Here is a 26,211-nt window from a genome sequence, read left to right on the forward strand (position 1 = left end):
CGCCCCCGCGAGCCAGCTGTGGCCAGCGAGGATCGTACCGAATGATGCGTACGGATCAGCTCGGCTCGGCCGGAGCCAGTAGGGTGAGCAGCGGGGTAGCACTCTTGCAGCAGCGTGACAGACAGGGGCGTGGCCAATGCCGCAAAAGTTGCCAAAATTATTACGGGCCTGGCCCCGCCACCCAACGGCTACCTCGCCTTCCTACGTGGCCAGCCCGGCGCCCTCGTGTCACGTGCCACCCTTCCTCCGCAAGCCCACTCCCACACTACCTCGCCCCGCCTATATAACACGAAGCAAGGTCCTAGCCGGATCAACCACAGTTCACACGGCGCACGGCGAGCTCAGTACAGTACAGTGAGGGGAAGGAGCACTGGGGGGACAGTAGCTAGCGTTGCGAGTTCCCCTGCAATGGCGTGGTGGAAGAACGGCGCCTTGGTCGCCGCGGCGACCCTCGCCGTGGCCGCGGTGGTCTGCGCCGGCGTGGCGGCGGCGGCGAGCAAGTTCGACGACGTGGTGCAGCCCAGCTGGGCCAACGACCACGTCCTCTACGAGGATGACCTCCTCAAGCTCCGCCTCGACAGCTCCTCCGGTAAGCTTTCACTTCACAGAGGCGCGCGCATTTGTTCATCAGTGATAATGTACTAATCTTTTCTGCACTGTGGCTTTGACAGGCGGGGGATTCGCGTCCAAGAACAAGTTCTTGTACGGCAAGGCCACCGCCGACCTGAAGCTCGTGCCGGGGGACTCCGCCGGCGTCGTCACGGCTTTCTATGTGAGTGAGTGCTGGCCTTGCTTTGCCCCCTTGTTCCTCTTGGCATTGCCATTTAGAGCTGCTCGTGACATCAGCCCCGTGAACTGCCGCATTCATTCTTCATTAGGAAACAAGAATATGCATCTTTCAATGTTGATTCCCTCATAAGGATTAATCAGAGTAAAATGTGGGGAGGTCGATGCTGGGGGGCATGCGTGCTAGCATGTCTGTCACGGTCAGGGGATGGACATGGATGCTGCCAAGCACCAATTTACAAAGAACACAGCACGTGAACGAGCCCAGCAACAGACAACTTTTTTAAAAGCTACCACCTTAAACAAAATAACCCTGAAAGAAAGATTTACCCTCGTTGAGTTACCACTTACCACTACACTAATGCTTAGTGCTTGACAGTATTTGCATCTTCAACCTCGAGTAACTAATGTTTGCGATGTGCGTGTATGATCGACTTGCAGCTGTCGTCGGCGGGGGACAAGCACAACGAGTTCGACTTCGAGTTCCTGGGCAACGTCACCGGCGAGCCGTACCTGGTGCAGACCAACCTGTACATCGACGGCGTGGGCAACCGGGAGCAGCGCATCGACCTCTGGTTCGACCCCACCGCCGACTTCCACACCTACGCCGTGCTCTGGAACCCCAGCCAGGTCGTCTTCCTCGTCGACGACACCCCCATCCGCGTCTACGACAACAAGAACGCCTCCGCCACCAAGCCCAAGGGCCACCACCGCCACCCCAACAACGCCACCACCGCCGCCACCCAGACGGCGTCCGCGTTCCCGTCGCCGCAGCCCATGGCCGTGTACAGCTCCATCTGGAACGCGGACGACTGGGCCACGCGCGGCGGGCTGGTCAAGACGGATTGGTCGCACGCGCCGTTCGTGGCCACCTTCCGGGACGTGCGCGTCGAGGGCTGCGCCTGGGCCGCCAACGCCTCCGACTCGGACGCCGGCGAGGTGGCGCGCTGCAGCGGCAGCTCCTGGGGCAAGGAGGGCCGCTACTGGTGGAAGGAGAAGGACATGCAGGAGCTGTCCGTGCACCAGAGCCACCAGCTGGTGTGGGCGCGCGCGCACCACCTCGTCTACGACTACTGCGTCGACACCGACCGCTTCCCCGTCCAGCCGCCCGAGTGCGCCGGCCGCTGATCCGCCGCGTCGTCGCCGGCCGCCTCCATGGAAATCTTTTATTAGCACTCCGTAGAATGGATCCATGACATCGATGGATCGTCGCAGCTGCTCGTTTCAGTTTCGATTTAGGTCCGTAGCCTCTCCGATGAGCTTCGATCGTGTTTGCTATCTCTGCCTTTCAGTTCTCTTGTTCTTGTTGTTATGTTGGGGTGTCCTGTATAAATTCGTCCGTGGAAGTGATGCTCTTTTCTCCGTTCCATCTTCGAGCGCAAATTACGCCCTTGATACTGCGCTCATCATCTATGCAATGTTCCATGTCTAACGCAGTGTGGTCCTCTAATCAAGGTTCGATCCAGTACTTGGTACACTTTAATCAAAGGTCGCTCAGTAAATAGAAGGTACAGTGCAGTAACTGGTGGTCCATTTGAGCGAGTACGTACTACGTAGATGCCACTGCTTGGCCGCAGGAAAGGCCCAAAAGGATAAGGCGTGAGTACTCGGTACTGAGCTCACAGGTCAATAGAGAATCGTTTGGACGCATCAGCTTGTGTAAATCTCCCTCTGGTTTCACGACCTCCCTCTATCTTTTTACCCCCTTTTTTTGTGATGACTCTATCTTTTCACCTTGCTGCTCATGAGCTCCCTCTATCTTTTTACATTGCTGCTCATGATGGTAGCTTTCGTCAGAATGGACCAAGCGGGCTTTCATTTTTTGCTTTGCACGGCCGCCTGAGATGATGGGAGCTCGGCTCGCCTTTCGTTCACAAACTTTGAAGCTCTGCCGCATTCGAGTGAGTGCATAGTCCCCCCATGGATGGATGACATCAAAGCACGCCGCATGTTTGTTCTTGTTTGGGGAGTAGAGGAGGACCGTGGGGCTTGTGGAATCGGTTGATTGGCACGCCACGCCACGCCCCGTGAAGAAGTGCGCATGTGTGTGTAGCGCCGAAAAAGGATAGGCAGAGATGCCTTGTGACTTGCCAGGGCGAAATTTGACGCAGCCAAATTTATCCACAGGCTGTTTCGCTTTTGAAATGCAGGATTTTGGTTTCGCTTTAAACCCTCGAACAGCCCGCCTGAGATGATGGGAGCTCGGCTCGTCTTTCTTTCACAAACTCTGAACCGATACCAGCCATGCTGCATCGCGAACGAGTGTCCATGGATCGGCATCGACACAATAACGTCAGGTCAATTTTAACTTTTTTTCAAGGCGTGGCTAGGTCTCAATCGACAGAGACTTAATCAAGTCTCAGTCAAGTGATATACTCCCTTTATCTGGTGAGGAATGTACATCTAGAAATTTGCAAATTGTGAAGTGGAGTAAAAAATGAATAGGAAATGTACAAGCGACCATCTTTCCTCTTTAATTACCCAACCCCCAATGAGCTAACTGCATGTAAAAATTAAAAAGACCATGTGTAGTTGTTATTGCTCTTGATTACCGTGTGACGAGAGAGGAATATTTTTTTTATACTTTAAAGTTCATTCGGAAGATAGAAGTATATTTTTTTGTCGACAAATTTTGAATCCAAACATATACTTTTGACCGGACGAAGGGAGTAGTATGTAAGAAGAAAAAAAACTGATAATAATTTTTTATACGGATCCCCATACAAAATCAAAGGAAGATAGTATCGATTGAGACATAATGAAGTCTCGGTTGAAGACTTAGCAAAAGTGTTTTTTTATAAGATGGTGTCTTTCATGCTATTATTGCTTATTACAAAATGTGCGCGCATGTATATTAAACAACATTGTAAGAGCAACTCCAGCGCGCCGACACAAACGGATGTCGATTTTGTCCGATTTTTGTTCGTTTGGATCGGCTGCCCGCTTGGCGTCCGCCCTGTTTGAGATTTGGATCGACAGTGGGCCCAACGGGCCGACCCATATTTGCTGGTGTGGCCGGCTGGCCGCCCTTTTTCAACAAATGACACAAATTTTGTAGTATTTCACCCATACGTTTTGCATTATTTCACAAGCAACATATAGTCCATAATCAAATAAATAACATAGTTTCAACCAAATAAATAACATAGTTTTACAAGACGAATAAAAATAAAATAGTCTCACATAGTTTTGCAAGCCGAATAAAAAGATACATCTATTGGTTGCCAACATGAGACCACATATACTCAACCAAATCATTTTGCAGTTGCATGTCAGTTTCTCAATCACGCATGTCATGATGAAATTAGGTGAACTGTTCAAACGTTGCCGCTTCTACATGCTCAGGCACAACATTCCCACCCTGGAACTGAAACCCTTGATTGTAGAGCCGTTTTGGGTGCTCATCATTTACAATCGTATTGTGCATGATCACACAAAGCAGTCATCAGCTCCCACAATTTCTTCGTGCTCCAAGTCCTAGCAGGATACCGAACGATATCCCATCGAGATTGCAAAACACCAAAGGCACGCTCGATTTCCTTCCTAGCACTCTCTTGCTCTTGTGCAAATCTTTTCCTCTTCTCCCTGACAGGATTGGGGATTGTCTTCACAATATTGGTCCACTGAGGATAGATACCGTCATCCACGTAGTATCCTTTGTCGTAGTTGTGGATGTTGATGGTAAGATTCACCGATTTGGCTATTGTCTTCGGCAAGCCTAGCAAACATCAGCGAGCGCTGAAGCACGTTGATATCATTGTGTGATCTTGCCATGCCAAAGAAAGAGTGCTAGATCCAGAGATCTTGAGATGCCACGGCCTCAAGTATGACAGTGCAAGCCCTGACATGGCCCTTATACTGCCCTTGCCAAGCAAAAGGGCAGTTCTTCCACTCCCAGTGCATGCAGTCTATGCCGCCAAGCATCCCTAGGAAGGCCCTGCTGGCATTCATCACCAACAAGCGGGTTGTATCTTCAGGAGTTGGCTCTCTCAAGTACTCAGGGCCAAACACAACATTAACAGTTTTACAGAACTTGTACATGGAGTCTAGGCATGTAGACTCGCTCATACGGACGTACTCGTCAATGAGATCGCTGGGCACTCCGTATGCAAGCACCCGGACGGGTGCTGTGCATTTTTGATAAGAGGAGAAGCCAATCTTTCCAATGGCATCCTCTTTGCACTCGAAATAGTCATCGTAGCCGACCACCCCCTCTCTAATACGGTTGAAAAGATGCCTACTCATATGGAAACAGTGGCGGAATTTGTGATGTTTGAACAACGGGTTCGTTGTGTCAAAGTAGTCCTTTCAAAGAAGAAAATGCCCGCTCTCTCGGTTGCGATTCAACGCCGGAAGGTGCCCCAAAATGTAGCCATGGAATAACGGACGCTGGCTATTGAGGTGGTGATGGACCAACATGGCAGCCAAGATCTCCTCCTCATCATCGAACAAGGGATCATCGGAGTCTCAAAAGAAATTGTGAAAAACGAACTCGTCGACGGAGTCCATTTTGTACCTTGCCAAACTGTCGAACAGCCTGCAGACGATGATGAAGGAGCCGGCCGGCGAAGGGAGTCGTGCCGCCCTCGGACCAGCTAGCTGCCCTGGCGGTGTCCGACGAGCGTGCCGGTGTCAGGACGAAGGAGCTAGCGGGGTAGCTTCTTGGTCGCGGTTGTGTCGGGGAGTGGGGGCGGAAAGCTTTCGGATCCCCGACGACGACAAGACGGCTGTGGCGGCGACGTTGGAGGTGGCGGCGTTGCGGGAGAGGGGGGGGGGTTGTTGCGGCACTAGCAGCTGGCAGAGGCACCGGAAAAATGGGCGGCGGTGTCGGCGACGGAGGAGGCAGTCAAGGGTTTTGTGTTGGAATGGGAGAGGGTGGCCAATGTGCCACCGCTAACGGGTCAGGAGGAGGAGTAGGCGGGTGCCGCGTGTGTCCGTTTTATGTCCGTGCCGACGCAAATGAGGTTTAAAATTAGGCTGGGAATGAGTCGGTAGGCAGATGAAAAGCGGACGTACATTCATTTGGGTCGGCACGAAACATACGCGCGCAGACGAAATAGGTCGTCGTGTTGAGTTGCTCTAAGCTTAGTATTACTCCTTTAAAAAATGATGGAGTATGCGTCTCTGAACATCTATGGCGTCTGATGCATTCAGGCCAACTCTACCGTGCGACCCCATTTGGACGTCCGTTTTAGACAGTTTGGGAAGCTATTGGGCGGACATCCGGAGGGCGGACAAGCATATGAGGCAGATGCGCCCAACACGCACAAGGCCTCTTGGACCCAAACGGTCCGCCCCGGCTCGTCGCAGCGCGCCGCCGCCTCGCCCCGAGCTTGCCGTGCCGCCCCGAGCTCGCCACCGCCTCGCCGTGCCGCCTCGCGCCTAAGCTCGCTCCGCCGGGCCGTTGCCCCGCCCCGTGCTCTGCCGCCCCGCCCCGAGCTTGCTCCGCCTCGCTGTTGCCCCGCCCCGAGCTCGCTCCGCCTCGCCGTTGCCCCGCCCCGTGCCGCCCCGCCCCGAGCTCCTCCGCCTCGCCGCTGTCCCGCCCCGCCACTTCCTGCCGCCGCTTCCTCTCCTCCCTCGCGGCGCGTCTGCTGCGGCGCGCAGCAGCGGGCGTGGAGCGCGCGGCGGCCGGCGCGGGTCGCGCGACGGCGCGGGTCGCGGGGCGCGCAGCGCGCGGGAGCGACGACGGGCGCGGGTGGCGGGACGTGGCGGCCTGCGCGGGCGCGCGACGGCGGACGTGGCGGCCGGCGCAGGGCGCGTAGTGGCGGATGCGGCGGCGGCCGGCTGCTGGCGCGGGCAGCAACAAGTGGCTCAGTGTGGGTCGCTGATACGTGGGCCAGGGGCGGAGATGAGCGTCCGTTTATGTCCGCACAGACTCATTTGTTGCCCAACTTTGCTTCAGATTTAGGGTCGAGCCGAACGAAAACGGACATCTACGGACAACTTTGTGCGTTTGGGGTCTAGCGCTGGGCCCTGTTGTGTCGCAAAGCGGGTCCGACGGACAAGATAGGGTCGCGCGCTGTAGTTGGCCTCACAGCGCCCCCATGCCTGTCTGGCAGCCTCCCCGGGGCCGGCCACGTTATCTCGTCACTCGCTGCTCCGACGGCTCTAGTGGTCATGGCGTATGGACCGTGGATACTTGGGCCTCCCTTTTGTGTAGTGTCTTTGCCGGACAGGATTGCACCACCAGTGCAACACAAATGTGCAAAACAAAATAATAGTGAAATTATTAGCACAATAATAAATTATTAAAAGTTAATTCAAAGTCGGGCTCATTTGGAGCCTGTTACTATAAAAATATCATCACAACTTACGAGTAAGCACATTAGTTGTTTAGGCAGATCTCACAGGGATTCATTTGACATTTGTTTTTGATGGATCCACTTGAATTTGGTCTTTGTTTGTGTGTGTTAGTGTGTTTCCATGTTTGATCCTTCTGATCTACGCAAGCCAAGCGTTTTTAGTTATTGGGCCAACCCATTCATGCACAGTTAGAATAAATAGAGAAGGGGGAGCTGCAGGGTTCGAACCCTGGTCTCCAGGAATATAACCCGCGCTGCTAGCCACTACGGTCACATCCAGTATGTGATATCTAGTCGGGGCGAGACGTACTTGAGGAGAATGGAGGCCGTTTTCCCACCGGTTTTCCATTTTTTTCTCTTTTCCCCTTTTAATTTTTTCACGGAGTTTTCGTCATTTTTCTCTGGTTTTTCTCATTTCTTTCTTTTTTTCGTTGGTTTTCTTTAGTTTTCTTTATTTCTTTCTCAATTTTCCACAGGGCATTTTCTTCATCCTCTCTTTGGGTTTGTTTGTTTTTTTTTCTCGTTTTTAACGGTCTTCTTTGTTTACTCTCGGGTTTCATTGTTTCTCTATAATTTTTTTTCTGTATACTAATACATTCTTCTAACACACGTTTAACATTTAAAAATGCTAGATTAACATATTTTAGATACCAAACAAACAGTTTTTAGTCCAAGGTCAACCGTTTTTTCAATACATATTTAATATTTTTTAAATGCTTTATTGACATATTTAATATACAAGCTTAACATTTTTTTGAATACATAGACAACCTTTTTTATACACATTTAAATTTTTTCAAATACAAGTTTAACAATTTTTAATACATGGACCACATTTTTTCTATACTCATTAAAAAAATTTCAAATAAAGTTTAACGTTTTTTTAATACATGGTCAATATTTTTACTATACACATTTAACATTTTTCAAATACAAGTTACACATTTTTTAATACATGGTCAACATTTTTACTATACACATTAAAAAAATTTCAAATACAAGTTACACATGTTTTTGAATACATTGTCAATATTTTTCAATACAGATTTAACATTTTTCAAATACAAGTTTAATATTTTTTAATACATGTTCAACATTTTTTTCTATCACATTTAACATTTTTTAAATAGATGGTCAATATTTTCTCAATACATATTAAAAAAAATTCAAATACAAGTTTAAGATTTTTTTTAATACATGGTCAACATTTTTTGATCACATTTAACATTCTAAAATGCAAGTTTAATATTATTTAGTACATAGTCAACATTTTTTCTATACAGATGTAACATTTTTTAAGTGTTTGATTATATTTTTAAATACTTGTTTAATATTTTTGCAAAAGCTTGATTAACAGTTTTAAAAATACCTGATCAACCTTTTTTATACATTGTATATTTTTAGTATACTTGGTCAACATTCACTGTACACATTTTACATTTTGAAAATGCATGATTAAATTTTTCAAAATATTATGTAAATTATATTCTTGTAATATATATGTTATTTTTATATGTGTAAAAAAGTAGGTAAATAAAAAATAAACATGAAAGAAGAACAAAAAAAGCCCAGAGGATGTGCCCCCAACGCACCTGGGCCGGCCCATCTGGAGCTGTCCTGCTGCGAGGGTTTCCGTGGGTCTGGCTTAAAGCGAGGCATATGGGCGCCTTCTCTTTATTGGCAATGATTGTTGTTCTGGTGTGCTGGTTTTATTGGGTTTAGCACAACGATTTCTCGCATGTCTACTGTAACAAGGGTTGCCTAGCTGTGATGAGAGAGGGCGATGACAGGCTTGCCTTCGGCTCGCCCAAGCGTTTGTAGTTGTAGATAGGTGATTTATGGACATGAATATAATTTTTACTTGTAGTGTTATATGTACTGATTTGATGATGAGTATATCGATTTGGTTTTAAAAACACACACCAATAAAGGGTCTCAAGCTGGCGGACATTTGCATGGTCCAACAAGCTTTCTCGCACCGCATGACCAAATCAAGTACGGCATGCGCATTCCTTCCCAAGAAAAGAAAAACTTCTGGGCCTTCTTTGGTTCATAGGGTAGAAAAATCGTAGGAACAGAAAAGTCATAAAAAATGAGATGACATGTATCTCAAATCCTATGAGTAGGAATAGGAAAAAAGATGCCCTTTAATTCACACCATAGGATGTTTTTCATTGAATTTAGGCTAATGTTTATTTTCCTATGAAATATGAAGGATAGGAAGAATTTCTCCGATTGGTGTGTACATTAGGGCTTTAAAGGAATTTTTTCTATAAAAATCATATTTTATGAAATTTCTATAAGATTCCTCTAAACCAAAACCAAAGGAGGCCTAATGTATTGTATGCCATGGTCCGTGGTCACCATTACATCCGGACCCACGGTATATAATCCAGGCGTAGGGGTGGTTCGAGAGACTGCACATTTGTGGCCGCCATTGGATACGACCCCGCCAAAGTATACTTAACACTTAATCGTGGCTCACAGACAATCAAATTAGCACGCAAGCAGTAGAAATGTGTGGCCACCATTACCTCGACGAGGCCCACCGGACAGCGAGAGGCCGGGTAGCACCACCCGCTTGTTTACGGAGGTGAACGCGTCCCGTGCCGGTACGCCATCATTTCAGATCCCGGGCCAGACACCATAGACGCGGAGCAATCTGACGAGCCAAGCTCCTCTCCCACTGCAGAAGGGTCCCTCAGATTCACCAGCCAGTGAGATTGAACCAGCCCAAGGTCAGGTTTTCACTGCCCCGCAGAAGATCACGAGACACAGGTCCGGGGAAGCAGCACGATTCACGACGCCCATCCTGTCCCGATCCCCTACCAAGAAAATGACCGTGCTGGCCTGCTGGGGTGTATACAGACGCCACGTGGCTGGCTCGTAGGAGCACGTCTCTCCTCTCCCGGCTCCTGAGTGATCCACGTCCCTTGCCACCTTGACAACCGGAAAAAAAAGGTCACCTAAAACGCTAGGCCCCACGCATCATACAGCACGAACGAACATACTCTTTTTTCTTTTGCATGGATGCGAATGAACATACTGAAGCCACCATACCACGTGTACTAGACGTGTTGCTTGTATTCGAATACCCATGGCCTGGCCTGCAACCAAGCTTCAGTTTTCACGCCCTTTAAATACCTTGTGCTCCCGCCTATTCATTCATCCTCACCTTGACCTCGTCAGCCTCCAATCCTACCAGCAGTCCAGCACCCCAAGTTCGAGAGGGAGGTAGGCATTGCCTTGATTCTGCTAGCTAGCATCCGCCAGAGATGGGATCGGAGGCGGACTCGGCGGAGATGACCGGGCCCCTCCTTGCCGGCGTTCCGGCGGCGGTGGAGGCGGTGCCGCCGTGGCGGGAGCAGCTGACGGTTCGGGCAATAGTGGTGAGCGCCATCCTGGGGGTGCTCTTCTGCCTTGTCACGCACAAACTCAACCTCACGGTGGGGATCGTCCCGTCGCTCAACGTTGCCGCGGGGCTGCTCGGTTACGTCCTCGTGCGGACCTGGACGGCGGTGCTCGGCATGTTCGGCGTCGTCTCCAAGCCCTTCACCAAGCAGGAGAACACCGTCATCCAGACCTGCGTCGTCGCCTGCTATGGCCTCGCCATCAGCGGTATGTGCCTCTGTGAGGGACTTCAGTTGAGCTTTTGGGGTTAGCGTGTGATTTGGGGCTGCATTTGCTTTGATCCTTACCTGAAAAAACAATGATGTGTGGACTTTTCATGCTGCCTTGTGCTACGTGCGCGCACACGTTGCATGTGTATTGTTTTTGGGTTGGCCACAATGGTGTAGATTTGGGTGAAGCATTGCCAGGGATTAGAGAAAGATTAGTTTTTTTATAGGATAGTTCTTTTTTTTTGTATCATTAAGGAAGTTATTAGCAGGCTGATGTTTACAATTACCTTTCTTAGAACAAAGGTTAAAGTTTGCAGGATACATGTTAATCATTGTTTCCGTCGATGCAGGGGGATTCGGATCGTATATGCTTGCAATGGATCAAAAAACTTATGAGCTTATCGGGACTGATTATCCCGGTAACACGGCAGTGGATGTGAAGAATCTCTCGCTGAGTTGGATGATCGGGTTTATGTTTCTAGTTAGCTTCATTGGTATTTTTAGTCTCGTTGCTCTGCGCAAGGTAATCATCCTTCTTACTAGATGCCTGCGTCTTTCGCATTTACATTTTTGTTTTGAACCAAGTGCAGGAACTTGGACAACTCTTTGTGTAATACAAATTTGGCAAACTAAGTTAAGTTTTGGTGTTTGCTAGGTGATGGTGATTGATTACAAGCTAACATATCCTAGTGGAACTGCCACTGCAATGTTGATAAATAGCGTCCACACTACTACTGAAGTTGAACTTGTGGAGTAAGAAACATACCGGCATTGATCCTTAATTTTGTGCAAATTAAGCTTGCTATCTTCACAAGGATGATAATTATTGTTGAATCTGACATGCTTCTTGTCTGGTGATGGCATTAATAACTGAAAAATGGTTTTTATGGACCTATGGCCCTTTTACGGTCTATACCAGACCATCAAAGTTTACTATGGGTTCCATGTGACTTGAGTAATTTTTTAGCTGCATCTCCCAGCCGTTAGCGACTTATTTAAATTTAAATGGTCTTCCAGTTCGCCTTTTCCATATGTTACACACTGATAGTCTGATCTCCATACAAAACTGCTTATACTTTTAGCAGCAGGGTATGGTAAAAATTAAAAATTGTAGATTATAACAGATGGTGAATCTTCTGATAAATACAAAATCACATTTTATCAGTTTTTATGGAAAATCATGAATGATCTATTTGTCAGCTTGTGATGAACGTTGATGCCTCTATATCAATTTCACTGTTGACAACATATTCTTGGGCTATTGTATTTCTTAAGTTTTGGTACTAACTTTATTTTTGTGCTTCCAGAAAACAAATTAGCTGTCTTGGAAAGTATTTAAGCATAAGTTTTCTTTGGAACTGCTTTAAGTGGTTCTTCAGTGGTGTTGGGGACTCATGTGGCTTCGACAATTTCCCTTCACTCGGCCTTGCAGCATTTAAGAACACGTAAGCTTGCTCTAATACGTTTGTGATATTATTTTGAAGTTCACATTTTATAATTCCTTTTATTTTGAAGTCAGAACAAAATATTGCCTTATCCTCTTTAGGGCTTATTTGGATATGTGTGGATTATCATATGAAACTACTCATCCATTAAGGTGGAATATCATATGCATTATATCCAAACGCTTACAAGTTCTATTTTTATAGGTTTTATTTTGACTTCAGTCCAACCTATATTGGATGTGGCCTTATATGTCCGCATATTGTTAGCTGCTCTGCACTTATTGGAGCTATCATATCTTGGGGTTTTCTATGGCCATATATATCCACAAAAGCTGGGGATTGGTATCCAGCTGAGCTCGAAAGCAATGACTTCAAAGGACTCTATGGGTACAAGGTATGGTGGTGAAGGATTCTGATTGTTCATAATGAATTAATAGCCAATTCCTTGTTGTACCTTGATTATGTTTTTTTATCAACTCAACTGTAATGGTTGTTAACCAATAGATCGAGGTATAATGAATCAGTCTAAGAAAAAGAATAAGATCATGAATTACTGTTTACAAGGTTTGACAAAATAAAGTCTTCTTTTTCTCCATGCTAAATAAACCCAATAAATCTGCCAGTTGTTTTTGCTGTGAATGTACGAGTCTCTTTAATGCATTTCTTCTGTGGGCATAGTTGTCATAATTTGTGAGAACCATGAAACCGAGTTCAAGAACATATATACGGGTCATTTCTGTCATTAACATCCTAATTATTCTTTGTACATTAACCAACCAGTTTTTGCAAACATTATGTCCAACAAAAACTAAGTTGTGTGTGCACCCTTTTAGGTTTTTGTATCCATATCCCTGATACTTGGGGATGGTATTTATAACCTCGTCAAAATCATTTATTCTACTATCAAGGAAACAATGAATGCACGATCAAACCAAGGAAGGCTTCCCCTTGTTTGGGTTCAGGAAGGTAATGTCATGTTCTTATTCTACGCACTACACCTACCAACATATCATATATCATGGCTCTCATTTTGTTTTCCATTTATTAGGTGATAAAATTTCCAAATTACCAGCCAAGGAAAAGCTGCTAAATGAGGTGTTTGTAAAAGACAATATCCCTCCTTGGTTGGCAGCATCTGCTTATGTGGGCCTTGCAGCAATTTCAACTGCAATTGTACCGATAATGTTCTCACAACTCAAGTGGTACCTTGTCCTCTCTGCCTATGTTGTTGCTCCTCTACTCGCCTTCTGCAACTCATACAACACCGGCCTAACAAACTGGAGCCTTGCATCCACATATGGAAAGATTGGTCTTTTCATTTTTGCCTCATGGGTTGGCCATCATGGTGGTGTGATTGCAGGCTTAGCAGCGTGTGGTGTTATGATGTCCATAGTATCCACAGCTGGAGATCTCATGCAGGACATCAAGACTGGGTACCTTACCCTCTCTTCGCCAAGGTCTATGTTTGTGTCACAGTTGATTGGAACTGCCCTTGGTTGTGTCATTGCTCCCCTCACCTTTTGGCTTTACTGGGTGGCCTTCGATATTGGAAATCCTGATGGCATGTTCAAAGCTCCATATGCTGCTATCTACCGTGAGATGTCAATCATGGGTGTCGAGGGATTCTCAGTGCTGCCACAAAATTGCCTAGCAATCTGCTTTGTCTTCTTCTTTGTAGCCATAGCAATCAACCTCATGCGAGACATCACCCCAAAAAGCGTGTCCAAATTCATCCCACTCCCTATGGCCATGGCTGTTCCATTTTACATTGGGGCATACTTTGCGATTGACATGTTTGTTGGGACTGTCATCTTGTTTGTCTGGGAGAGGGTGAACCGTAAGGAGTCCGAGGACTTTGCAGGTGCGGTTGCTTCTGGTTTGATATGTGGTGATGGTATGTGGAGTGTACCTTCTGCGATGCTGTCCATCATGAGGATCGATCCACCGATGTGCATGTACATCAAGCCATCCCTTACATACGGCTAAAAATAGAGGAAATTTATTTATTTTATGTGATAATACCACAAGAGAACAGAATCACGTTGTGTACATAGTTTACACTTGTGTAATTTAGACCTCCAGAATATAGCAATAGCTTTGTAATGTGTCTCGCCCCTTCTATATAAAAAAGCTTTGTTTGTTGTGTTAGTGTCTTCTTAATTTGTTTTCTTGCATTGTTGATACCATATTTCTAAACTTGGTCTATCTTTTGCTTGATTTATGTTTTGCTCTTGGTTTCCCTGACACAGGTCAATGATGTTTTTGCGTGTGTTTTTTCCGAATCATGTAGAAGAGGTGCATGCGTATCAAGGAAGAAGATACAATGCTAAAGAAAGATACAAACCATACATGTGACACATACGAATTTAAAACGACCTAATGATCGTTGAGAAAGATCCGACGATCCGTGGCTCGAAGACGACCAAAACCAGCCTAGGATAGGAAGAGTGCCACACAAGTGTGGTATCATTTAACATAGTCTAGAGGGGTGCTACTTCATGAGCTCGCGTTGGTTTTTCCCTTGAAGATGAAAGGGTGATGCTGCATAGTAGAGATAAGTATTTCCCTCAGTTAAGAATCAAGGTATCAATCCAGTAGGAGAAACACGCAAGTCCCCAATAGATGCACCTGCACAAACAATCAAACACTTGCACCCAATGCGATAAAGGGGTTCACTACTAGGGAAAACGTTATACACAGAATCTTAGCAGTAGCGAGGTTTAAAAACAAACGCTACTGCTAATTAGCAGTAGCGAGCTTCAGAAGACCGCGCTACTAATAGCGCAGTAGCAGTAGCACTCTAGGTGAAACGAGCGCTACTACTACAATTGCCACGGTGTTGCCTTCAGGCTAGATATAGTAGTAGCGCCCTTCTCCTGGACGCGCTACTGCTAAAGTACTTAGTAGCAGCGTTTTTTCAAAACTCGCTGCTGCTAAGTATCATCCCCTCTTGCAACTAATTAAGTTTAGTCCCATACTGCTAAGCGAACAAGGTGTTTGCCACCTTAAATATGTTACTTCTCAAACTATCTTGAGCACTTGATCTTCATTGAACTGTATGTGTAGGATTTGTGGCTGCAATATGAATCTTCACCTGTGCCTATACTGGTATGATGAGGATTTATGTTGACTATTTAGATTCTACACAAAAAGATCAATGATGACCAATATATATGTTTGATGTTTTTACATGCTTAGCCTTAGCAGTAGCGTTTTTTCAGGACAAAGCGCTACTGATATTGGGCTTAGCAGTAGCGCGCTCCCTGTACCCATACTACTGCTACAGCAAAACAAAACACGCAGCCCGGCCCCCCGCACGCTCATCTCTCAATCGTCCCCCTCTGCCCGACGCCGGCAGCTGCGGTTAGGGTTTCTCCTCCGCCACCGCGCGCCACCAGCACCTCCGCCACAGGTAATGCTTTTCCCCCTCTAGCCACCCCTTTTCTAGCTGCTCCTCCACCCTCTTGCCGCCCACTCTGTCGCCGCCTGCGAGCTCTGGCCGGGCACCTTTGGCCGACTACCCTCGATCCCCTCGCCGGCCGCTGTCGCCGCCCCCTCTCATAGGAAAGTCACCGACCTTCCTCTCGTCAGCACCCCCGACCGAGGTCACCATGCCATCCATCCTCCTCGTCAGCACCCCCCGAGGGTTGCCCTACCTAGATGCAGCGAGGGCTTACGAATTTCATATGGATAACTAGATTCCTTTGTTTTTCTGTAATAAGTTATTTTTTGCAAAAAGTAGGTGCCAATTTAGTTGAAATGCTTTGGTAGGTGGTACAAGTATTTAGTTTGCAAGTGCTAAGTTAATCCCAATTAAATTTTTCATTTGTTTTTTTAATCAGTTATCTTAGGCAATAGGGGCCAAATTAGATGAAATGTGTCTTGGTAGGTGGTACCTTGATTTGGTAGATAACTTATTACAGATCTTAGGATTATACCTTTGGTAGGGGCCAAATAGTTTTTTTGTCAATAGGTGCCCCTGAAATTGCTTCTCGCGGAAGAATCTCTTCATCTAGAGATATTCTAGAAGGTGTTAGTAAGCTAATTGAGAACTTGTTGTCTGTGAGTCTTGTTGGCTGATTTGGCATTGGGCTGCTAGTTGTTGGTTCTATTATAGAAGGTGTTAGTAAGTTAACTGAGAGCTTGTTGTTTACTTTTTGGGATCAGGTTCCACTATGAAAATATAACTGAAGAAGAACCAAAAATATCACATGCTACTGTTTTTCTTTCTTGTGAAGTGGGTTGTTAATCCTTTTCTCATATTGCTTTAGGAAAATGGCGCCACCACCACCATGTCGACTGTGCAAGTCAAGGTGCACCAACAACCTTGCAACTGGCAAGCTGTTCGGCATCTACTTCCAGCCGAGTTTTCGTCAAGCGGTGGTAAGAAATTAGATGAAATGTAACAGCTATTTTATTTTTAGTGTTGGCATTACTGCATTGTGTCATTTTGCTTTTTTAACACAGATCGTCCCATTCAATGTGAGGTTGAAATTCAACAAACTGACAGGAGACACTGTGACATTTGAGGCTCCTAGGGGGCCGTACACTATGGAGGTCGAGAAAGGATGCAATATGTCACAGATTGGAGGAGATGGATGGGCCCGTTTCCTCGCCCGCATGCGTCTTACTGGTGGTGAGTTGATCAGCTTCTCCTTCAGAGCAGAAAGACCCAAGCTGGCTGTCATTTATCTCAACCTGGTGGAAGATGATGAAGATGACGAAGATGATGAAGATGACGAAGATGATGAAGATAATGAGGACCCACTCGATGAAGATGATGAGAACCCACTTCATGAAGCCATCGTAGCTCAAAGAATGAGGCTGAGCGAGGAGGAGGTGTGCAACCTATGGGACATAATTCCGCCACGTGATGACTTTGTTGGGGTGCCATTCGTGACCTGCCTGACAAGTACCATGGTCGATCGGCATGAAATGGTATGTTATACCGACTGTAGTAATTTGATGATATATATATATGCTTTATTGTTATACTTACAAATACAAATTATCCGATGATATGCTTAGTGAATCCGATGATATGCTTAGTGTAGAGTCCAATGATATGCTTTGTGGAATCTAGTCGATGATATGCTTTAGTGTAGAGTCTGATCACATGCTTATTGGTGTAGAATCCAAGGAACTATTAATAGTGTAGATAATCCATATATATTTATTAGTAGAATTCATGCTTAATTAGTACAAGTGCGTAGTACTATGTCTTTTGATAGTGTAGAAATCTATACTTAATAGAAATACATTTGCAAGAGTATGTGCGAGGCTATTTATTAATTGATATGTTTTTTTATTCAGAAATTGTCAAAGAACCTATATGTGAGTTGTGGTATCGAGCCTGATGAAGAAGGTTCAACTGGACTACGCCTTACCGCAAGGGGCTCCGTCACCAGCTATACTTACCGCATGGACACAGACGGTCGCACACACTTAAACTCGGTTGGGTGGAAGAGATTCCTCGTTGGCAAGAATCTTCTGTTGGACATGCCATCCTAATTACTATCAGGAACACCCACTGCCCAGGCTTTAGGGTGATGATCGTCGTCGATATCATCTAGAACTACATATGTGTGTGTGGCTATATCATCTAGAACTACATATGATGATCGTCGTCGATATCATATAGAACTACATAGGATGATCGTCGTCGATATCATCTAGAACTATATATGATGATCGTCATCGATATCACCTTGTACTGCTTGAGGATGCATGTTGACTATATATGAAATTGTTATCTAGTACTTCTTCCGTTCCAAATTACTCGTCGTGGTTTTAGTTCATATTTGAACTAAAACTACGATGAGTAATTTGGAACGAAGGTAGTACTACCTAGTACCTATAATGCTTTATGAAATTGATATCTAGTAGTACCTAGTATCTGGAAATTGCAGTTTATTGAAACTGAAACTGGGTAGGAAACTGGGTAGGAAGCGGGGAAAATGGTGAAACACATAGCAGTAGCGCGGGGCTAGGAAAGCGCTACAACTAACTAATAGTAGCGTGTTCTAGAAAAGCGTTGCAGATATAGTCAATAGTAGTAGCGCGGGTGCAAACCGCGCTACTACTAATAGTTAGCTGTAGCGCCTTATTGGTAGCGGTGCCCGCGCTGCTGATAGCCTCAAAACCCGCGCTACTACTAGGGTTTTCCCTAGTAGTGGTTGTCAATCCCTTCACGGTTGCTACCTCTTGAGCACTGCATTGGATTTCCCCAAAGAGAAAATGATGATGCATCAAAGTAGCGTAAGTATTTCCTTCAGTTTTTGAGAACCAAGGTATCAATCCAGTAGGAGGTTGCGCACACGTCCCTAGTACCTGCACAAAACAAATAACTCCTCGCAACCAACGCGATAAGGGGTTGTCAATCCCTTCACGGTCACTTACGAGAGTGAGATCTGATAGATATGATAAGATAATTTTTTTGGTATTTTTGTGATAAAGATGCAAAGTAAAATAAAGGCAAAGTAAAAAGCAAAGAAAATAACTAACTATTGAAGATTAATATGATGAAGATAGACCCGGGGGCCATATGTTTCACTAGTGGCTTCTCTCAAGAGCATAAGTATTTTACGGTGGGTGAACGAATTACTGTTGAGAAATTGACAGAATTGAGCATAGTTATGAGAATACCTAGGTATGATCATGTATATAGGCATCACGTCCAAGACAAGTAGACCGACTCCTGCCTGCATCTACTACTATTAGTCCACTCATCGACCGCTATCCAGCATGCATCTAGAGTATTAAGTTCATGAAAACAGAGTAACGCCTTAAGCAAGATGACATGATGTAGAGGGATAAATTCATGCAATATGATAAAAACCCCATCTTGTTATCCTCGATGGCAACAACACAATACGTGCCTTGCTGCCCCTACTGTCACTGGGAAAGGACACCGCAAGATTGAACCCAAAGCTAAGCACTTCTCCCATTGCAAGAAAGATCAATCTAGTAGGCCAAACCAAACTGATAATTCGAAGAGACTTGCAAAGATAACCAATCATACATAAAAGAATTCAGAGAAGATTCAAATAGACAGTCTTGATCATAAACCCACAATTCATCGGTCTCAACAAACACACCGCAAAAAGAAGATTACATCGAATAGATCTCCACAAGAGAGGGGGAGAACATTGTATTGAGATCCAAAAAAGAAAGAAGAAACCATCTAGCTAATAACTATGGACCCGAAGGTCCGAGGTAAACTACTCACACTTCATCGGAGAGGCTATGGTGTTGATGTAGAAGCCCTCCGTGATGGATACCCCCTCCGGCGGAGCTCCGGAACATGCCCCAAGATGGGATCTCGTGGATACGGGAAGTTACGGCAGTGGAATTAGGGTTTTTACTCCGTATCTGATCGTTTGGGGGTACGTAGGTATATATAGGAGGAAGGAGTACGTCGGTGGAGCAACAGGGGGCCCACGAGGGTGGAGGGCGCGCCTGGGAGGGGGGGGGGGGTAGGCGCGCCCCCTACCTCGTGGCCTCCTCCTTTGTTTCTTGACGTAGGGTCCAAGTCTCCTGGATGATGTTCGGCGAGAAAATCACGTTCCCGAAGGTTTCATTCCGTTTGTACTTCGTTTGATATTCCTTTTCTTTAAAACCCTAAAATAGGCAAAAAAACAGTAATTCTAGGCTGGGCCTCCGGTTAATAGGTTAGTCCCAAAAATAATATAAAAGTGGATAATAAAGCCCAATAATGTCCAAAATAGTAGATAATATAGCATGGAGCAATAAAAAATTATAGATAAATTGGAGACGTATCAACGATCACTTGCAAAGGTGAGATCTGATAGAGATAACTAGAACTAAACAAAAAATAAAATATTTTTGGTTTTTTTTTGGTTTATAGATCTGAAAATAAAAGATTGCAAAATAGTAAATCAAAAACTAATATGATGAGAAATAGACCCGGGGGCCATAGGTTTCACTAGAAGCTTCTCTCATGAAGGCAAATAATATGTGGGTGAACAAATTACTATCGAGCAATTGATAGAAAAGCGTAAAGTTATGAAGATATCCAAGGCAATGATTATGCATATATGCATCATGTCCGTGTCAAGTAGACCGACTCGTGCCTGCGTCTACTACTATTACTCCATTTATCGACTGCAATCCAGCGTGCATCTAGAGTATTAAGTTCATAAAGAACGGAGTAAGGCCTTAAGTAAGATGACATGATGTAGAGGAATAAACTCAAGCAATATGATGAAAACCCCATCTTTTTATCCTAGATGGCAACAATTCAATACGTGTCTCGCTACCCCTACTTTCTCACTGGGTGAAATCACACAAGATTGAACTCAAAGCTAAGTACCTCTCCCATTGCAAGAAAAACTAATCTAGTTGGCTAAACCGAACTGATAACTCAAAGAGAAATACAAAGATATCAAATCATGCATATAAGTATTCAGAGAAAATTCAAATAATATTCATAGATAAGCTGATCATAAATCCACAATTCATCAGACCTCGACAAACACACCAGGAAAGAAGATTACATCGGATAGATCTCGAAGAACATCGAGGAAAACATGGTATTGAGAATCAAAAAAAAGAAGAAGCCATCTAGCTACTAGCTATGGACCTGTAGGTCTGTGGTAAACTACTCACGCTTCATCGGAAAGGCAATAGAGTTGATGTAGTTGCCCTTGGTGAATATTAGTAGGCTAAACAAACACAAAATGTTTGCTGTGTTCCTATTGGCTGGAACAACCAACCCCTGGATCGATGACGTCGCGAGGCAGCCGCCCCCACCACCCATCAGACGCACTAGCTAGCCCCACCCACATGCACGTATACATCCAATCCTCTATCTCTTTCTCATAAAAAAATAACCCACCCATCGATCTCTTTCTCTCCTTCACAGAAGCGGAGGAGCCGCGCACGACCGCACGTACCGGCAACGGACACCAGAGCCGGCGAGCACCACGCGCCGGCCAGGAGACCAGGCTGGTTCCTTCAACCGCCGCCGCCAGAGAAGGGTGCCTCCTCGTCCGTGTGCGACCTCCCTTCGTCGGAGTCCACCCTGGCCGCCCCTCGTTCGAGTCTGCCCCGGCCGCCCCTTGCCGGACCCCGGCCTCCCCACCCTCCTCCCCCCCGTTTTGGCCGGACCCCGCCGCGGCCGCCCCTCGCCGGACCCCGGCATGGCCGCCCCTTGCCAGACTCATCGTGCTCCTCGACCTCCTCCTTTCCGCCCTCGCCGGACTCCACCGCGGGCGCCCTGCGCCAGACTGCTCCTTTCTGCCCGAGCGCAAGAGATCCTCCTCCGTCCTCTGTGGGAGTTGGCAACTCCGGCGACTACCGAAGCAACATGCATCTGTGCGCCGTCCGCTGGAGCCTGGCCATGGCTACCAACGCCTGCTGCTGCTCCGGCCATGCCCGCCGTCGTCCACTGCTACTCTGGCCACGCTGCTCAAAGGTCGTCGGACACGCTGCTCGCCGGACGCCGAACACGTAGCTCGTTGAATGATACTTTTTTATATTTTCCAAAATTCTCTGTCGTCTGCGAATACACAAGGCAGACGACAAAGGCCATTGTTAGCCACCTAACGTGGCTAATGCCTATTATTTGTCGTCCATGTTCTTTGCTGTCATCCACAGACGGCAAAGGGCCTTTGCCGTCCGCTTTGGCAAAGCAGACAACAAAGAACCTGTTTACCATCACCTTCTTTACCGGACATCTTTGCCATCTGTGACAGACGACAAAGAGGTTTGCCTTCCGCCTTTGATGCCTTTGCTGTCTGCCATGGCAGACGACAAATAACCTGATTCCTGTAGTGGAAGAGCTAGGTTAGGGAGTCACCGAGGGGCCCACAAGGTAGGGGGCGCCCCCTAGGGTGTGTCCTTCACCCTTGCCGCCACCTCGTGGCTCTTCTGACTTGGACTCCAAGTCCCCTGGGTGTCTTCTGGTCCAAGAAAAATCACCGTGAAGTTTTATTCCGTTTGGACTCCGTTTAGTATTTTTTTTCTGCAAAGCTCAAAAACAAGGAAAAAACAGAAACTGGCACTGGGCTCTAGGTTAATAGGTTAGTCCCAAAAATAATATAAAATAGCATATTAATGCATATAAAACATCCAAAACAGATAATATAATGGCATGGAACAATAAAAAATTATAGATACATTGAAGACGTATCAAGGGGTTGAATAGACTACCATTAATAAAGGGGACTGCTTGCCAACTTTTAGTTTCCTTGCAATTTTAAGCTTTTCTACTGTAGTATGTTGCCTCCCGTAGGATTATTAGGTTTCCCCCAAAGAGGAAGGATGATGTAGAACAACAGCAAAGTATTTCCTTCAGTTAGGGAACAAAGGTTATCAATCCAGTAGAAAGCTTCCATGCTAACAATATAAACAACACCTACACACAAAGAAGATACAAACTTGCACCCAACGTGGCAAGAGGGTTGTGAAGCCCCTTGCCTTGCTAGTTACAAGATTAAAATAAAATTATAGAGATAGATAGTGGTAAAATAGCACGACAAATAAAAAGAGTAAATTGTGTAGAAGAATTTATTAATGGAGAATCGACCCGGGGGGCATAGGTTCACTAGTGGCACCTCTCTCAAAAACATCAAGTAGCATGGTAAACAAATTAAAGTTGGCAATTAACTGAATTGCAATATTCACGACTATGATCATTTATGGCATAATCTCATATTGGCATTACATTTGTGCTAAGTAGATCGTTAATCCAACTACATCTACTACTAATACTCCACCTTGAAACCGCTATCTAACATGCATATCAAACAGAGTGTCACAATAAAAAAGATGACACAATATAGATAAGAAGTCAATAAATATATAAACCCCGTCATTTTATCCTTAGTGACAACAATACAATATGTGTCTTGGCCCTTATTGTCACTGGGTTAGAGCACCGCAACATTATGCAACAACAAAGAGCATACAAAGCTATTTAATCATGCAGCAACAAAACATCAAAACATTCATTTGATTTCAATAACAAATCTGATCATAAGGTGACAATTCCTCATGTCCCAACAAACACACACAAATTATATTGGATTGATCTAGACCAAGAACGAGAACATGGTATTAAAGATCCAGAAAGAGAGAGAACCATATAGCTACCACTATGGACCAGTAGGTCCTAACAGAACTACTCACACATGGTCATGGAGGAATCAAGGTTGAGGAAGATGGCTCCGATAATGGCTCCCCACTTCGGCGGATCTTCGGAAAAGTCCTGCATTTAGGATCTTCGTGGAACAGAGACTTGCGGCGGCGATAAAATTATTCTCGAGGTACGACGAATAATTTCTGTATTAATTGGGAATTATGACGGTGGAATTGGACTAAGACGGTGCGGGGGGGGGGGGGCACACGGGCAGTTGGCAAGCCCCCCTGGCTGTGCGGGACACTCGTGTGGGTCCTTGGCAGCTCCTCTTGAGATGGCTCGAAGCTTCATGTGTTCCTTGCTACCCAAAAAATTGTATTAAGTCAGCAACTTATTTTGACCTCCATAGATATTGATTTCATGCTAAACCAAAAGCAACTAGAGAATAGGAACTACACTAGGGACGCGGAGTTTCTGCTCCCGGGCTCACCTGCACCCCCTCTTAGAAAACAAAATCAAAACGAATGCTAGAAAAATTCAAAAAATTCCAATTTTTTGAGTGGTAGATAATTTGATGCGTGAGGTCCACTCCAAATTTCAACTCATTTGGACATCTGAGCAGCTCTCGGCAAAAAAGACATACCCGATTTGTATTTTTTGCTGAGAGCTGCTCAGATGTCCAAATGAGTTAAAATTTAGAGCACACCTCACACATCAAATTATCTACCACCCCCAAAAATTGGATTTTTTGAATTTTGCTAGTATTTGATTTGATTTTTTTGAGCGGGAGCAGATGAGCCTGGGCACCGAGTTGGATTTCGGCTACACTAGGCACTAAACTAATAGGTTAGTCCGTCAAAATAATATAATGAATTGCTATAAAAAGTATATAAAAGTGATAATATAATAGCATGAAACGGTCAAAAATATAGATATGTTTGAGACGTATCATATATCAAGCACCCTACACATGCAAGTCTAATAGGGTATAGCAGGAATGTAGAGAATTACAAAGAGTACAAATAAGAGTAGAGTAAAAGAAATACAAACATGAGTTGTCTTGGTGGAGATTTGTTTACTCGTGGTTTGAATAGTTGGCGTTATCCTACTCCAAGTTGATGGAGCCTTCAAACCGCGAAGGTTCTAAGATCATGGAGATCAAGGTTGCGACTTCTACCAAGGAACTAGTCCACAAAGGACAAACACCCACTAAGGGTCCACGAAGGAGCAAACAACCTAGGTCATAATGGCATAGAACCACGAAGGAATAGCCTCACTCGGGGTAGGTCATATTGAATTAGGCAGTCTCCAAGCCCTTACAAACTTCTTCGTTCTTCACAAGCTAGAAGATTCCCAAGCACCTAGCCGATCTAAGAGGTGCCCAACCTCTAGAAGTAACTAGATGATGCCCCGCACGTTGTTGCGGGAATATTTTGCAATGTTTCAGTGAGGTCTTGGTTATGGAACATGAATATTTGAAAAAATAGTTGATGAAAGTATATTAGAATTAAATGTAAATAGCATAATAGAATGGAATTGTACATGCATGCATGTTTCCATTTCAAAGTGGATTTTTAATATGCATTGTTGCATGTTGAGGTGAGCCTTTTCCTATGCATGTTGAATGATGAGGTGGCATGCTTGCATATTGAGAGAAATATCTTAGTGGGGACTAGCTATTTAGATATAGAAGATTAGACTGAGGTTGATTATGACGAATCCCTTAGTCTTGTGCTTCAAAATATAATATCCTCCACACTCGAACTCCCTCAAGATATGGCTTTTGATTGGAGTAGGTGTGGAAAGCAAAGAGGTAATTAGATCTCAAAGACTTATCTTGATGGTTGGAGTGGAAATCTCTTTGAAATTAGCATAAGCAGGTGACGTTCTATCTCAGAAGATACGATATGAGTGGAATTTTCTTCGAGTGAACTGATGGTATTGGTGGGTTTTTTTATATGTTGGACAAAAATTCTGATCGTTACACACTTTTTTTAACATAACAGAGGCTCCGAACAATGCTAAATGTGGCAACTTTCAATTAACTAGGATGGTCTAACCAAAAGGTGTTGAGAGGCTCGGAGTGGACAACCTCGCAAGTCGCACAACCTCTAATAACTCTTGTGAAATTCTGGGCGATGGTCTTAGGAAATTCCGAGAGGGAAACAATTTGCCAAAGTGTTCGGTGATTCCGAGTGGAATGGCTGGCAGCCCCGAACAACTAGGGTTTGCAATGACCATATTTGGATGAGCATCTCCGCGGCACAAACCGGGAGAGTTTGAGAGCATCGAAGTGTGAAACTGTCGGTAGATATAGTGAGGAAATGAAAGTACATTGAGGGTATTGGAGTTTGATATTTAAGCACAAAGAGGAAGAAACATAGCTTGGCAACATCATACCCATTTGATAGTGACAGCATGCCTATAGATGATACGTCTCCAACGTATCTATAATTTTTGATTGTTCCATGCTATTATATTATCAACCTTGGATGTTTTATATGCATTTATATGATATTTATATGATTTTTGGGACTAACCTATTAACCTAGAGCCTAGTGTCACTTTCTGTTTTTTCCTTGTTTTAGAGTATCGCAGAAAAGGAAAATCAAACGGAGTCCAATTGACCTGAAACTTCACGGAACTTATTTTTGGAACGGAAGCAATCCAGGAGACTTGGAGTAGACGTCAGGGAAGCTTTGAGGTGGCCACGAGGCAGGGAGGCGCGCCCCCACCCTCGTGGGCCCCTCGTGGCTCCCCTGACCGACTTCTTTCGCCGCCAGAAGCCTCCGTAGCCACCGAAAACCAATCTAGACCCGTTCTGGCACCCTGCCAGAGGGGGGAATCCCTCTCCGGTGGCCATCTTCATCATTCCGGTGCTCTCCATGACGAGGAGGGAGTAGTTCTCCCTCGGGGCTGAGGGTATGTACCAGTAGCTATGTGTTTGATCTCTCTCT

The 26,211-nt window shown here is 45.4% G+C and overlaps 2 protein-coding genes across 3 annotated transcripts; both read left to right on the top strand.

The window, feature by feature from the left end:
- The first annotated feature begins 296 nt into the window (after positions 1–296).
- LOC125539834 (xyloglucan endotransglucosylase protein 6) lies at positions 297–2,153 on the top strand. 2 transcript variants are annotated; one of them, XM_048703349.2, is made up of 3 exons: positions 297–589; positions 672–776; positions 1,228–2,153. In XM_048703349.2, exons 1-3 carry the CDS (start codon positions 409–411, stop codon positions 1,980–1,982), a joined length of 1,041 nt encoding a protein of 346 aa, XP_048559306.1. In that variant the 5' UTR covers positions 297–408; the 3' UTR covers positions 1,983–2,153. The 2 variants fall into 2 exon arrangements, with proteins under 2 accessions (XP_048559306.1, XP_048559307.1); XM_048703350.2 differs by having other exon boundaries at positions 298–589; positions 672–772.
- An 8,081-nt stretch (positions 2,154–10,234) lies between these two features.
- On the top strand, positions 10,235–14,301 carry LOC125534184 (putative metal-nicotianamine transporter YSL6). The gene is made up of 7 exons (XM_048697464.2): positions 10,235–10,706; positions 11,059–11,231; positions 11,364–11,461; positions 12,016–12,153; positions 12,358–12,547; positions 12,987–13,119; positions 13,202–14,301. The coding sequence occupies exons 1-7, from the start codon at positions 10,364–10,366 to the stop codon at positions 14,137–14,139; spliced, it is 2,013 nt and encodes a 670-aa protein (XP_048553421.2). The 5' UTR covers positions 10,235–10,363; the 3' UTR covers positions 14,140–14,301.
- Positions 14,302–26,211: the final 11,910 nt, after the last annotated feature.

This window comes from Triticum urartu, chromosome 2A, assembly GCF_056163025.1.
Source record: "Triticum urartu cultivar PI428250 chromosome 2A, HENAU_Tu73, whole genome shotgun sequence".
Lineage (NCBI taxonomy): Eukaryota > Viridiplantae > Streptophyta > Magnoliopsida > Poales > Poaceae > Triticum > Triticum urartu.

Excerpts from the sequence above, each read along its gene's own strand:
- LOC125534184 (XM_048697464.2), top strand. The coding sequence starts at position 10,364 with ATGGGATCGGAGGCGGACTCGGCGGAGATGACCGGGCCCCTCCTTGCC. Across the intron at positions 11,462-12,015 it reads ACTGAAGTTGAACTTGTGGA|AAAACAAATTAGCTGTCTTG; the intron begins GTAAGAAACATA and ends TTGTGCTTCCAG. Across the intron at positions 13,120-13,201 it reads CCTTGTTTGGGTTCAGGAAG|GTGATAAAATTTCCAAATTA; the intron begins GTAATGTCATGT and ends TCCATTTATTAG.
- LOC125539834 (XM_048703349.2), top strand. The coding sequence starts at position 409 with ATGGCGTGGTGGAAGAACGGCGCCTTGGTCGCCGCGGCGACCCTCGCC. Across the intron at positions 590-671 it reads CCGCCTCGACAGCTCCTCCG|GCGGGGGATTCGCGTCCAAG; the intron begins GTAAGCTTTCAC and ends TGGCTTTGACAG. Across the intron at positions 777-1,227 it reads CGTCACGGCTTTCTATGTGA|CTGTCGTCGGCGGGGGACAA; the intron begins GTGAGTGCTGGC and ends ATCGACTTGCAG.